General features: G+C 33.9%; 1 protein-coding gene across 8 annotated transcripts in view; it reads right to left on the bottom strand.

Annotated features, from left to right (window-relative positions):
• LOC124365943 (protein RER1) overlaps positions 1–16,352 on the bottom strand; it is a 58,344-nt gene that overhangs the window by 16,055 nt on the left and 25,937 nt on the right. For all 8 annotated transcript variants that reach the window (XM_046822083.1, XM_046822086.1, XM_046822088.1 and 5 more), the window contains one exon: positions 6,008–6,107. In XM_046822083.1, the coding sequence (XP_046678039.1) occupies positions 6,008–6,107 (100 nt within the window). The remainder of the gene's footprint in view (positions 1–6,007; positions 6,108–16,352) is intronic.

Genomic DNA, 16,352 nt, shown 5'->3' with positions numbered 1-16,352 from the left:
ACACAGCTTTCCTCATAACGCCCTGTGGTACCACGTAATATTTTAACCCTCGATAACATTAACCCCCCTCCCGGGAATTTCCTTGTATGACTAAAAATAAACTCCTGAGCAAATAGCAACCCCCTAAACAACTTAAAAATACTGACTTAGGATCGATTTTTTGTTATATTACACTGAAAAATTCACAATAGCTGACCAGTGGCAGACTTTTATCCCAAGCATTGCACCACCTAAACCAGACGTCGTACCTCAAATCTCACAACGGAATCGAAACACAAAATTAAATTTTCCGACAAGAAAGGTCCCAGTCACTTATTGTCGTATCTCAAACGGTTGTAAGCCGTAAACGCTCTCAAAGTCAAAAGTTTTGGGTAAATCCGGAAAATTTAAACTATGATATACAAACATAATCTCTGACTTTAGTTACCATCAAATTCTTCTTGTCTTCTAATTTCGCGAACACATAACTTAACTGTTCTACGATATCTATTGATTATTATTATTATACACCACACATCAATTGGCTGAGCGTTAGCGAAGCATTACGACCCGTACGATTGTCGAGAACGGATACATGAAATTTGGAAACCTCATGTCTGAATTTAACCAATTACCAAATTCCGCTTATCCCCGAATTTGCAAGCGTACATCATGGGGGCCTGGGGCGTAGCCCCCAGCGAGCCGAAGGCGAGTTAGTACTATACACTCCCATTTACAGAATTTTGATGGGCTATTAAGTCTTTTAATACGAGTTTGAAGTTTTCAAATGAACACCCTATAGATTCTTCTTTGTTCTGTTTGATTTGATATGATCCTTGTTTAGGCTGCATGGAGTAAAAAAACATGAATACAAGGGCAGATCAATTTATTTTTAGAACCAAATTAAATGTTTTTCTTATCTCCTATACTCTTTTCTTTAAAAATCTAACTAATTTAACTCAGTCAACATCCACCATATAGATTAAAAATTGTGATTTATCAAACAAGTACAATTTCAATAGTAATAATGTCTCAAATAAATTAGTGCAAAACTGCATAATTTAAAAGGAAAAAATACTGTCGTATGTCATAATGCAGGAATAGTGAAAATATGACAATTAAGGAAAAGGCAGAATTATAAGTAGGGATGGGCAGATAACAAAAAAATTAATTTTAAACACTAAAGTTGTAGTCTTGATTCTCAATTCAATACAAATTGATTCCAGTGTTATTTTTAAATAAAGTTATGGCCTGATTCTAAAAACTTTATCACAATTTCAAATATGTACGAGTCCAGATTTAAAAGTTTTGCTACTTCAAATGTAACTCAACTATACACATCTCTGAATTACTATATGTATCTTTGTGAACTGTACTTTTATACAATTTAGTCTTTGATACTAATGAAAAGAACTAGAATTAAAACCATCAATTGGTTTACAAAATTGGCCTTAACAAAAATGTATTACATTAACCCTTTTAGTGCCAGACAAAAAAAATCAAAAGTTGGTCTGAGAAATGCCAGTGATTTTTCACATAATACTACTGAAGGATGCCAGGCCTATTTCAGCCGTTTTGCAGTGTTTTATAAAAAATTGTAAAAATTACAAATATTGAGATGTTTTCCTAATGTTTTCATTGTTTTGCAGTAAAATAAATTCCCTTATAAAAAACTATAAAGCAAATTATATTTCTAAATGTAATTAACTTAAAAAAATTTAAAAAAGTAGAAATTTTACTTCCAGTTTTTATATTTTTCCAGTTTCACATGAAAAATAGTACTTTAAAAAAATTATTTCACTATAACACATACTATCACTTGAAAGAGGAATTAAAACTGAATACACACATAAAAAGTTTTGATTAATATTTCAAAAACCAAAAAAATCATGTTAATTTTTTTAGAAAGTTACATTTTCACTTTTTTGTGTTATTTACACTATTTAGTTTCTTTATAAAGCTTATAATATTTTCCACTATGAAACCATTAAAAACTGCCTGAAACTATCTTCTACTTAAAAAATAATGTACACTTTGTAAAATATAAAAAAAATTACACACTTTTGTACATAGGTATTATAGTTAGGCGGACTTTCAGCAGACTCGTCACTCAAAGCACCATCACTCAAATCATCTGATTCTAATACGGCAAGAACTGTATTCTCGCTAAGTGGAGATCGCGAGTGTTTCATTTTATTGAAGTTTACTTTTTATGTTAGTAAAACATTGTTAGTAAACTATTTATCAACAAACAAACACTGTGGAAGCAGCAACACAAACAACCAAACACAGAGATTAGACGTGAACTATCAGCTGACACAACTTTGTCTGATGCAAAAACCACGGCCATTTCTATCATGGCTAAACACCTGACTAACCTTACGATATTACTATTATTATTTTTTTTATGTAGATTGGTTCATTCTGATTGTTTGTATACCTACAAATTTATAACAAGTTAAAAAATGATTGCGGTATGACTTTTACTCCGAACGTCCGTATATACGGACGTCGGCATTCTTCGGTAGTTATTCAAACGTCCGTATATACGGACGTTGGCATTTCTCAGTAGTTTTTCAAACGTCCGTAAATACGGACGTTGGCACTAAAAGGGTTAACTGTTTTTATATTTTGGAGAAATAATGTATACTGAAACCAACACACAATTTCTGAGAAGATATTAAATTTAATAGGACTAAAGAAGTACAAAATAGAGTTAACAATAAAATGTAACAGAACGATCTGATTTATTTTATTCTAATCACATACAATGTTTTACACAGTAATATATATATGTTAGTAAATCTTGTTTGTTGCAGAATTATGATGTTATATCACAAAATATTAATGATTAAGTAATTATTGTAAGTATATTGTGAGTACTGGTTTTTACTGGCTTATACATACCTATTTTTTCTAATATTATGTCTTTTTACTGCAAATTTTCTTTACTTGTAATAAATGGCTCCAAAAACAGACAAAGAATGATTTTTTATAATAACCTTGGAAATTCTCGAAAATCTACTTATCATTTTAGGAAATATAATTTGTCAGTTTCAATGTTAAGTTTTACTCAACATTTACAAAGAGAATAGTCGATGATTGGATTGATGGTGTTTGCATTGAGAAGAGCAACTCAGAATTATGATTCATCCCAAAGTAAACAACGAATGGATGAGTAATTTGCAAAGCCCTTTGTCCATTAACTGATGATATCAGATGCCATTGAGAGAGTTTCTTTAGCACATCTGACCTGAATCAGTATAGTTGCTAAGAACAATTTACATAGTAAATGAAATTCCTTGAATACTTTTAAAATTTAATAATATTATTAATGTTATGTATATATTATTAATAATTTTTTAAAATTATAACACATTTAATGTTTTTAAACTTTTAACTCAAACACCATGTGATATAATAAAAAAACAACATTTCTTTAATTATCTGAGATTATGTTATAGTAATTTTCATTAAGGTTTATAAATAGCAGGCCAAAGGGAATGAAATATCCCATTTATATATATATATATATATATATATATATATATATATATAAAAGTTGTCCGGTTTTCACTGTCTCAAAACTTTGGTAATACAATAAAATTCTTGAAATATTTTGGCTTAGCTGTAGAGAGACATTGTGTGGCCCAGAAAATTAAGATATTAGTTATGGCAATAGCCACATACGCCTAAGAACAAAGATTATTCCAACCAGTGGTATACCCAGAAATCTTTTTGAGGGGGGAGGGCAGAACAGAACACATGATAGTTTGGAGCATAGAAAATTCCCCTGGGAAATTTTTGACATATTATGTCCTAAAATTGTCAAATATAGGACTTCTAAACTAATAAAAAGGTGGTAAAGACCAGGTCAAAGTGTACAAAGTTTACAGTAAAACCACTATATTACCAATAACCAGGGGAAGCTTATACAGGGATAATTAAAATCTTCCGTTACAAATATAGTTTATATGAAGTGTATTTAACTAAAAAAAATGTAAATTATATAACATTAACAAAATATTGAACAAAAAATCAAGACAAAAGCTAAATTTTTAGCTAGTCGCTAGTAAATTAAAATAGTTATAAGGTTTGAATTTATATACTTGATTGTGATTTATTTCAAAGTTCCAACATAAATGTTATTTTCAGTTTAAAATAGACTATTAGTTTATCTCTTATTTTGAAATAAAATGCTTTTTGGTGGGGAGGGAGGGGGGCAGATCCTGTTCGTCTTCCCATTTGTGCCAACTAAGATTAGTTATGTTTAACTTAATGTCTTTATATCAATAATAAGAGGACTAAACTTCCAATTAGGTGAAGGCAAGTCGTTCTTACCCTAGCAAAACTCTTTTATTAAAACTTGGCTCTTATACTCTTTAATGAAAACAGGTATACAGAGACTTAGGTATACAGGATGTCCGACTTTAGAAGCCCAATAATGTGAGCAATGTTTTGATAAAACCACTGAGTTCTCCAAGGTAATGTTGGCTTGGAAGGAAAAATGTAGAAATCTCCTTGGTAAAATTTTGTGGTTGGGCAAATCTGTGTTTCATACTGGAGAATTTATAAATAGAAACATAGCTATTAACTGTCAGCACAGAAACATAATACATTGTTTTGCATTCAAAATATGCAAACAAGGCCTAAGCTTACAGATGTGGGTTTTTACACATTACTATTTACTGCACATTTACTTTACTGAAATGTATGTATCAAATTCAAACATTAGTCAACTTATGAATATCTCTGAGGACTTCTCGCACAAAAATGCGTTTTTGGAACATTCACTGCAAAATGTCACTATTGTGACACATTTCTTGGTACAATATGCCCTTTTTCTTTGGATATTCTCTTGTAACACATCTTTCATTCTTTCCTTACTAAGGCAATAACAGAAGATGGTCAGGCAGTAAGGACCCGTAGCTTGTTATTTGTGGAATAGGCATTCTTTTTACATGCCTATTAATGCACCAATTCCTCTTTGAACTTAGTAATAGAAATTAGGTATTTATTTTTCTGAGCCTTAGTGTTTTAATATTCATAAAGGTATTGTAAGCCTACCAATTGTTAACGCCAGAAGTTCAGAAAAGAAGTTCTCCATTTTCTGGAACCGTTTTCTACACAGCGGTGATGTAGGTTAACATTTGATCTGAAAGATCAGATTTGAATTTTGCCTTATTGCAGTCAATGGCAACTAAAATAAAGACTTCACTATTTTGGCTCACCAAGTTTTTTTGAGTAAGGCACTACCTACTCAGGCTTATAGATTGTAGAGAGCATGTGTTTTCAGTTTAAAAAGCACCAACAAAGCTTCAATACCTTGACTCAATATGTTAAAAAAGTGATGGTGATACATCTGCACACTGAAATGTTCGTGCTGTTAACTATGGAAACAATTTACCTTCTATGCGTGTTCATGTGTAGTAGCCAGATGGTTATATATTTTTTGTAACATTTTCACTTTTAAATAGTAGTGTTAGGCCAATATACACAATGCTTTATAAACATAGTATTAACAAATTAACTAAAAATCTTAATTAATTAGTTGTGACCAATAAAGAGGAATAAAACAAAACAGTTAAGAGAAAATACCTTAAAATATTTTAAAACTATATTAAAATAGAATTTATGGAGTGCCAGTTAATGTGTTAAAAGAAGAAAGAAAACAAAAAAATAATATTGTTACATAAAGCTACATACTTTTATAGAGATATAACTCCACAAAGTAACTACAATGTAAACATGTTTTAGTGATTGTTTGCTTACTCCGACATCTCCCATATGTGCGAACAGACTTACAATACACAAACTAACTCAAAGTAAAATTTTACTCAGAAAAGCAAGACATTTTCCTTTACTCACTACACTTGCAAACTTTCTACATATAGGAAATTAGTCTTCAAAGGGTAAACAATCTGTAATATAAAAAGAAAACAAAGCTAAAGCCACTACAATCTATACAGCTAAGGCATATTTGAATTGAAACGAGAATTATTTAAATATTTCATAATTGTATCATTACCTTCATAGTCTATGATTGCAGGGTCGATTTTTGGTGATAGAAATGCAATGAATAAATTTAAGTGATAAATTCCCAAGGCGTAGGTGACTATGTACCAGCCCTGTAAAAGAAAACAATTCATGAATTAAAAAACTAAATGCTAGGGAAATCTACTGACCGATTTCCATAAAAAGAACTTAACTAGTGTATATTTGTAATCCAATAGATATATCCTTAAGTATGTACACGAGAATTATAATTTTATTTTCCAAAGTGGATAATCGATTAGATTAGATGTATATAAGAGGCCATCAAATAACTCAGATAAAAGAAAATTTTCTGAATAAAAGCCTGTTGTGAATGAGTTCCGTAAATAAGAAGTTGAAGAGTCCCAAATACAGATCTTCAAGGATTAAAACATCGGAGCTGGCTTATTTAACAGCTAAAATAAATGACAAAAATTCTACTTTTTAACTTAAGAGGATACACCCAAATATTCCATTATACGCTCCTGATCAGCTATCCTATGATATTGAAACATTCACATTTTAGGTGTTACGATAACTCAGTATATTGTGTATTTAAAATATTGAACCTTTCATTATAACAAATACTGTGCACTGCATTTGAATATATGAAAAACTGAAAATAACAGTTAATTTATATTTTTTTAAACAGGCTTGGGCAAGTAGTAGTTAAACTGATAACAATTAAAATATATTAACCCATTGCGGATCGTATTGTTTTGGCGCGCGGGCACCAGCGGGCGTGAATTAATTCACGGTCAGCGGCCGCACGAACAGCAATGGTGCGCCACATCATATCGCTCGCTATTGTATACTAGAAAATTCAGCTGTGAAGGTATTCGTTTAGATGGAACATGGGCCTGCTGGGGTATCCGTGATGTAGGAACGATAACACGCGAGCAAGCTACGGCGTGGCAGGGATGATGTCTGAATCATAGTCTAAATAAAGCGGCTCGGGCGAATCGATTGCAACATCCGGGCCATTGTCTAGACTAAACCCACCAACATGTACGTCTGCGTCGTTTAGTTGTGTCACTAACCTCAAAAGTATTATAATAACAACTGAGGAAAACACCCAATCAGAAGCGCTAAAAAGCAGAGAGTAAACTCATATGAATGATTTTTTTTCATATACAATCTGTGAGAGAGTGACCCAAGGATCTCTTGCCTCACCAAATCCTTATGACCCCCCTCGACCTTCGGCAACTCCTGACAAAACCACTTTTATTCAAGCAGCTATGCATGAACAAAGAGAATTGTGGAAAGCTAAAAGAGAAAATTATCCTCCAGAAACTCAGTTCGGTGTACAAAGAATATGAAATAAACCACTTAAGTAGAAGAAATAAGATACAAGAGTTTAGGGAAAAAACAAAAAATAAATATGCCATCATTGACCTATCTACTGGAGAACATCTAACAAACCAAGTAGCAAAAAAAGAGTATCAATTTGGCTTTGATGGAGCCCGATTGATTGAACTTAAAGTAGATGAAAATGGTAAATACACACTGGCCCCAAATAATATCACTATCAATTCCAACATACTTGTATCAGATGACACTCAACTGCTAAATGACTTGCGCCTCCTCAACAGTGTTAAAAACATAAAAATCGATAGCGTTGGCAAAATTAATCTAAACCTCGTCCAAGGTGTACCAGGGTGTGGAAAAACAACCTACATTCTTAACAATTACAAGCAAGGTGACCTCATTCTCTTTCCAACTAGAGACTCTGTTCAAGATTTTAGAAGAAGGTTTTAGAAAACACACACCCAGACATCAACAACACTAAAATTAACGACGGTTCACTCATTCCGAACGGTTCACTCATTTATAATAAACTTGACACAACATTTAAAACAGGGACAAAAATATGAAAGGCTTATAGTAGATGAAGCCCTAATGCTGCATGCAGGTGAAATAATATATGCAGCTGTGCTTGCAGGAGCAAAAGAAACTATGCTCGTTGGGACTTAAATCAAATCCCGTACATCAATAGAACAGAATCCCTCGAAGTTAAGTTCCATAACATCGCTGAAATAGCAACAATATCTGACACACTGAGTACAACCCATAGATGCACATTAAGCACGGCAGCAGTACTTTCAAATTTTATCCTCAAGGAATTAACACAACAAACAAAGTCTCAAACGAACTAACGCTGCAGTCTTTTGATGGACCAGAAAGTCTTGAAAAAAACCCAGCAAATCCTCCACATACCTACCTTGTCTTCAAACAATCAGAAAAACACTACTCATCAGTCTAGGCTACAAAAACACTTCCACCATTCATGAATTTCAAGGAAGACAAGCAGAAAACGTAATCGTGATTCGTACCTCAAACAAACAGGAAGACATCTACAACTCACAAGCGCACTGCATTGTTGCTATTTCAAGACACACCATATCTTTTCTTTACATCACTGCATGTCAAAATGACACAATAAGCAAATGGATCAAGCATGCCAACATCCTGAGTAAAGAAGAGCTCCTCAAATACACAAAGAAACTCATGCACTGAAAATCCACAGCAACAAACAACCTCAGCTGCAACCACGGACAAAGACAAAACACAAACAAACCTACATCCTGAGCCGCAAATACTGGAACACCATTTTTTAGTTCAAAGTCCTGGTCCCAAAGAGAGACCACAAGCCGAAAATAAAACACAAAACCCGGACCCTCTGGAACTCGGCCCTCAGGAAAATCAAACACATAGCAACCATAACATCATAAAAATAATACATCAAAATATAAACTGGCTAAGTAATAAAGTAGATAGACTCGCCCATCTCTTAAACAGCGAAAAACCAGACTTGTTAATAGTAACTGAACACGGACTATCACAAGAAATACCTTGCTACAACCTGCCTTGAGGGCTACTCACTTGCTGGAGGTTTCGCAAGGAAAGATCACATCAAGGGAGGAGTAGCTGGATACGTGAAAAAAGGACAGGAGAAGGCAATAACACTCATTGAAACAAGCGGACCTGAATCAGAACTTGTATGTGAAACTGCCCTCTTTGAAATAAAGAAAAAAAAGATAAATATACAAGTACTAGGCGTCTACAGACCTCCAAGGGCAAAACTAGACAGTTCAATTGAAGTCCTAACCGAACAACTAAATAGAATCATGAGCTCAAGCAAACAACGATACTCATGGGAGATATTAATGTGGACAATCTCACGGAAAATAATGACAACCACAAAACTTCAAGAACTTCTTGCTACATATGACATTGTGAGAATGAAATCTCCCTCCTACGCGAATCACAAGTGAAACTAAAAAAATCAATAGACTGGATCTGCACTAACATAGACCCTGAGAGCATAAAAACATTCCATCATTCTGACAGGCTTATCTGACCATACAGCACAAACATTTTCCCTTAAAACATCAAAAATAATCAAAAAAACCGCTAAGGAAAGAAAAAGACTATTTACCAATAGAGAACTAACACGGTTCAAGGAAAAACTACAAACACACAAACCTGGGACCAGATCTTAATGGAAGAAGATGTCAACCATGCCTTATAACTCCTTTCACAGTGGCACTACAACTTATATTAAATGAAACCTGCCCTCTGAAATTAGTCAAAGGAAGACAAAAATAAAAAAAGACAGGTCTGGGATGACGAATGCAACCAACTGAAAAATGCGTACATCAGTGCTTTAGAAATAGAACAGCGTACAGGCCTAGCAAAACATAAAGCACAAACAGTGGAGAGGAAAAGAGAATATGACTTGAGACTGAAACACCTAAGGCGAGAACAAACTACAGCACACATTAACCAAGCAGAAAATAAATCAAAAGCACTGTGGCAGGCAATAAATAATGAAAGAAAAAGCAACTACTAACACAAATTATGATCAGCTAAGTCTTCAGCTAAATGGAAAAATAACAAAGGACCCACACGAAATAGCAAACTCCCTTAATGTATATTTTGCAACAATAGCAGAAAACACACTCCAAACAAACAGTAGCAACATTAATCCTGCAAACCCTGACCCAGCTCCAGTCACAAATGAGAAATTACAGTTCTACTTAACAACAAGCGAAGAAGTAAAAAAAGCTATAGACTCCTTAAAGCCTAAAACATCGTCTGGTATTGATGAAATATCCGCAAAACTAGTTAAAAGATGTAAAGAAGAACTGATAAATACCACTAACTAATATAATAAATAAATCCCTACAGCAAGGTATCTTCCCAACTGTTTTTGAAGACCGCCAAAAATATATCCAAAATATAAAAAAGGACCACACGGAGTGAACCTGGCAGCTACAGGCCAATATCACTCATCCCGACATTCTCAAAATAATTGAGAAAATTGTCCTTACCAGACTCCTAAACCATCCTCGAACAGCATAATCTACTTACAACAAACAGCATGGATTCCTTAGGGGTAGGTCAACAACAACAGCCCTGGTACAGCTGACAGAACACATCATAGACCAACTAGAGGAAGGATGTTCAGTAACTAGTCTGTTCCTTGACTTTAGTAAAGCTTTCGACTGCCTCAATCACGATCAGCCTACTACAAAAAACTAAGAGCCCTAGGCGTAGGAGGTAAAGAAGCAGATTGGTTTAAATGCTACCTCAAGGGAAGAAAACAACTGGTAGAAATAAATTACACCCAAAATTATACAAACTATAAAATTCAATCAGCAACAACTGAAGTGAGAAGAGGGTGCCTCAAGGATCCCGTGCTCGGGCCGGTGCTCTTCCTCCTCCTCACGAATGATATGCCAAAACTGCCTGGATGATGCCTGTTCTACTATAATGTATGCAGATGACACTGTGCTTACCATCTCTAATAAAGTCAATGAAATGCTCGCAATAAACACGACTGCATGCTTTCAACCAAACTAAACAATACTGCACAAATAATGACCTAGTATTAAATGAAAATAAAACCGTACAAATAGTTTTCAGCACAAGAAACAAAATTACAAACCTAGCACCTCTCCTGGACCTGGAAGTAAGCAATGTGACCAAATATCTAGGCATCACAATTGACTCGAAATTGTCATGGAAGCCCCACATAGACCAACTAAGTAAGAAACTCTCCTCAAGTATCTATGTAATTCGCAGAATTAAACAAGTATGTGTAGCATGGAGGTAGCCAAAGTTGCCTACTTTGCTCTTTTCGAAACGCACCTAAGATACGGAATAGTATCATGGGGGAGGAACAACAGCGTCCAACATGGGAAAGATTCTTACTCTACAAAAAAGAGCAATTAGAATGCCTAGCAGGACTACATCACCAGGAAAGTTGCCGGGAATCTTTTAAACAACTAAAAATTCTCACAACAATCTCACTCTACATCCGGGAAACCATTCTACATGCAGTCACTTCACAGCAGTTAAGACATCAGGAACTACATCCATATAACACAAGAAATGCCACAAACTTCACCCTGCCCTTACACCGCTTAAGCCTCTCTGAGAAGAAACCCTCATACCAAGGAGCGCTGTTTTTCAACCACCTGCCCGATCATCTAAGAAACCAGCCACCTCAGTGTTTCGCGAAACCAACAAAACAAAATGGCTGCAAGAAAGGCCCTACTATTAAGACTCCGAATTCTTGAGCACCTGAATCAGTGCAGCGGAAGACAAGAGCTCCCTCTGGACATCAAACTTTGTATCAAACTTTGCATTATATAACTATGGACACAAAAAACTATTTCCATTGTATAAATTTTACTAACCACAACTTTTGTTTTATGACGCATGTACTATTCTCTATGAATATGTAAATAAAGAAATTGTCTATTGTCTATTGTCTATTGTCAACTTCGACATACAACTGCGATCTGTAGGATATTTATAAAAGTTTTGAAAACTCTAAACGTAGACCGTTGTTAAACACTCTTAGTAGACAAGTGAAGACGATCGCCTGATCTATCAGACATTAACAGAACTATTTGGAGGGAAATTTAAAAGCAGACCGCTTTTGCGACCTGAGCTCGTCACCGTGCCGTTAGGCCCGGCCGCTGCGTGACGAGCCCAGCTCGTCAGTGATTCGCAATGGGTTAAATAAATAAACTAGTGTTCATAGGGAAGTAAGTATAAAACAATAACTGGAAATTGTACAGAAAGTTGTGATTTGTGCAAATTTTTTGCCAAAGGCCTGGCAAAATTTTAATTTTTGTCTGTCCATCTGTCCGAATAATATCTTGAAAATGAAATAACTTATAAAGGCTTAACATTTTGCATGAAGCTTCATTTCTATGTAGGCAATACTGAATTCGATGATGGTGCATTTCACTCCATGAGATTTGGCTGAGCGTCATTGAAGTATATCACTCACTAAGCCGGCAGGTCTTCTATCCTGTACTTAAAGAGTTTAGTAATATTTTTGATTGCTTAAATCAAGACTGTCTACTTGGTAAGCTAAACGCTCTAGAAATCACTGGAACAGCACTAGCCTGGTTTGAAAGCTAACTAAATAATAGAAAACAGATGGTGCAAGTTCAATGTCTCTCTTAGAACACTCTGAGAAAAGCAGTATCAACTCTTAAGACCAGTAAAGAGAGGTGTACCCCAAGGATCCATATTGGATCCTGTTCTATTCCTGCTGTTAACAACTGACCTACCAGACCAACTTATAGATATATGACATACCGTCAAGTTTGCAGATGACACTGTTATAACAGTATTAAAAAAATAAAATAAGCAGATTGATATTGAAGCCTACATTGCCTTTAATATGACTAAAAAATACTGCTATTCGATGACCTTGTGTTGGACGAGGAGAATATTCTCCAAATGGAACTTAGGGAAAAGAAAATTTGTGCTGAACTAACTGATCTGTAGAGAGAACTACCTTGGAAATTGTGATAGATGAGAATCTTACCTGTCAACCTCATACAAACTAACCAGGAGTGCAAAAAGCTTATCTCAAGTATTAGCGTCATTAGGGAACTAAACAAACGATTGGGAGTACAACAGTAAAAATGGTGTATTTGCAGTTTTTGAATCTCATCTGAGGTATGGCTAGGTAACTGGGGTTGAACAGTCATTTCCAACCTGGAAAGAGTTCTTATTCACCAGAAAAGAGCATTAGGTGCCTTGCAGCACTGAACTATTAATCCTGGAACTGACGGTCATATTTCTCTCAGTGGCGGAGTGTTTTTAGTACTTCATACATTGCCTTATATTTATTTTATTATTACATGTTTACTTTAAAGTACCTATGTCATATTATATATTTTTTTATTAAGCATTTTTCAAGGAACATTTTTCACATAATATAATTATAACAAAAAAAATATATCCTTACTCTACCTCTTCATGAAAAAAAATTTTTATAAAAAAGAAGTTTGTTCAAAATTTTTGATTTGTAAAATTGTTGTTGTTAGTGATATGCAAAATCCAAAATATACAAAAGAAAAAGCATTTAATTCTAAGTAAAAAGAAAACAACACGTAGTTTATAAGGTATTTATTTCTACATGTGGTAAACGATACAAAAATCATACACTGACATTCGAAAGTGCTTCTTACCAACAAAAGTAAGAATTTCAAAGCTTACTTGGATTTGTACAATCTTGTAACTATTAGTCCATATTAATTTTCTATTTTTTATTAATTATATTTTTTTAATTATGTTCTGATTGAATGTCTAAATCAGAATCCTCATCGTTGCTTATTTCATGTTCAACTAGTCATGTTGAATGTCACTTGAACGATCGCGGAAATTACGATCCATTACGTAAACACGCACAAAAAACCTACTATTATCGCGTCATATACACAGCCATCATTACAACGAACTCAAACAAACAATAAACCAGACAGAACACCATGCAGCTGACGAAATAACAATAACCGAATGAACCAGTTGACTCATCGCTGCGTGCGCAACTAGCGCGGTACGCGGAAGAATGTAACCAAAAAGTTCAGAGATTATAAAAAGTATGGACGTGTAACGAAACGATAAAATTATTTATTAGTGTATTATTTACATAAATTGAACCTTCCTCTTTCGATTGGTATCAATACCGATACTCTTTGATCGTGTTTTAAGTACGTAATATTGAGAAATAAAAGACATGTTAAAACGCCCGATATCGGGCGCTGCCATCTAGGATGCGACTAAAACGCCCGATATCGGGCGTTTGCCAGTTCCAGGGTTAAGACAGTTGTCAAGAATATTTTAAGGACCAAAATACAAACTGTAATGGCACTGTACATAAGAGAAGTCATCCTACATGTGGTTAGGTTAAACCAAGACAGATAAAAGGATTACCACCATAACACTACTAACACAACGGATTTCGTACTTCCAACACATTATTTGTTTTTATTAAAAAAATTGAGCTTTATTTTACAACAAATTAGCCCGACTACCTGAAGAAAGAAAATGCGACAGCTCGTAAGTAGAAAACTTTGAACATTGCTAGAAGAAGACCTTAGAAGCAGAATTCTTGGAGAGCCCACTTGACTAAAGAAGGTATGAAAAATAATTTACAAATACAGTACTGACTATAACATTTTTCCTGTAACAAACTCATATTTTGCCTTTTGTTCTGCTCTCCATAAATATGTCCAGTTAAGAATCTGAATCTACCTGGAGAGTGTACAAATTTCTTTTTTGTATGGACATTTGTCTGTCTGTCTGTTCACAGGAATATCTTGGGAATTAAACGAGCTATAAAGTTGAATTTTCCATAGGACCTCTGTAAAATCTATTTTTTACTTTTAGTAAAATCTATTGCACAGCACATGATTTGGCATACTGCTATCTTGTAATAGGTAGACAAATAGTACACAGACAGTGAAGTCTGCAATAGTAAATTAAATGAAAATGATAATCATGTTAAAAATATTTCCAAATAAAATGAGCTTGATCTCATTTACACTATATTTTCAATAACAAAAATGAATAAATAAAGTAGGTATAAATAAAATCCCAAACAAAAAAGGCAGTATGATAAAAACAACATGGGAGTAAAATCTACTTTTTGTTGCTCTGTTATATTTTTATTTTGTCAATAAATGTTAAAGAATTGATCTCAAAGATTCTTTACATTAATTTGACTATAATTAAAAACTTCCTATAAATTGAGTTAAGTAAATAAACTCACAAATTATAGTCAGTTTGAAATGTAAGTGATTACAAAATGTTAATTGGTTAACAATAGATTACAAAAACTAAACCAGTCAGTTATCTTTGGGAAAAGCCAGAAAAATTAATTGCCTTCTTACATTTAAGTGTGGAAAATACATGTCATACATGGTACATTTAACGATGCATTTTTTTTACAACAGAGATAAACTAAAAACAAATGTTTTCTATCCTTCAGTAGTACACTAATGGTAAAGCATCCTCACAAGTGTTGCTGGTGTAGCACAATGATAGACGGCAGTTATATCCAATTCAGCCTGCTTTCAAAACCTCATCAACCTTGATTGGGATCAATGTACTGGCCATCTCTGTTGATATAACATATCCACTGTCTAGCTGTAGGCCAATGACTATTGATCGATTCCTTTCCTTTGCGTATTATAATTTTTCATAAGTGAAAGGGAAGTTCTTGTTTAACAGAATCATAAAATTATCAGAGTTAGATAAATTAGAAAATAATATTTAACATGTTACTACAATACAATTTCTATATTTGTGGTGTCACCTGATGATAATACCTTCATCATGATGGTTTCGAAAGGCCTAGTCCAAAAAATAAATAACTTGGAAAAGTACTGTTTTATTAACATTTAGTACTATTCAATATTCTATAGTTTATAATATTTTAATAATTTAATTTATTATTGATTGTTATTTAAATTAACAGCTTATATTGTGTAGAAAAAAAAAACAAATGATTTGAAATAATTATTTATTAATACAACTCATATTTTTTAAATGTGCTGAATTGCGAAAAATGTATTAGGCTCCATTTCATCTTCTGCTTAGTGCAGCATTGAAATCTGATACTGTTTCAGTGCACTCAATTGTGTACCTGATGAGAAAAATGAGAAAGCCTCTTCATCTAGATTACACTGGATAGCTTCTGGGTAACCAGACTGAGTGTAGCGTCGGTGTCTCCGATGTTGAAACGATGCAAAGAGTTTGTTTCCAACAACTTTTTATGGATCTCTTCAGACAAATGTGAACTTCAGATTTCAGGAGTCAATCTGTACCAGTGTCAGATTTCAGGAGTCAATCTGTACCAGTGTCAGATTTCAGATACTACACTTAGCGGACTAAGCGGAAGGTGACACAGAGTTTAACACATTATTCACATTAACCCTTCCCACCATAGCTATGTTTGAGCTGCATTGTAATAAAAACAAATTTTCTTTGTATATTAGAGCACAAATTTAAAAACTTAAATTCTA

The sequence above is a fragment of the Homalodisca vitripennis genome, chromosome 7 (assembly GCF_021130785.1).
Source record: "Homalodisca vitripennis isolate AUS2020 chromosome 7, UT_GWSS_2.1, whole genome shotgun sequence".
Taxonomy (NCBI): Eukaryota; Metazoa; Arthropoda; class Insecta; order Hemiptera; family Cicadellidae; genus Homalodisca; species Homalodisca vitripennis.
The sequence above is the reverse complement of the archived record's forward strand: the minus strand, read 5'-3'. Positions and strand labels throughout refer to the sequence as shown.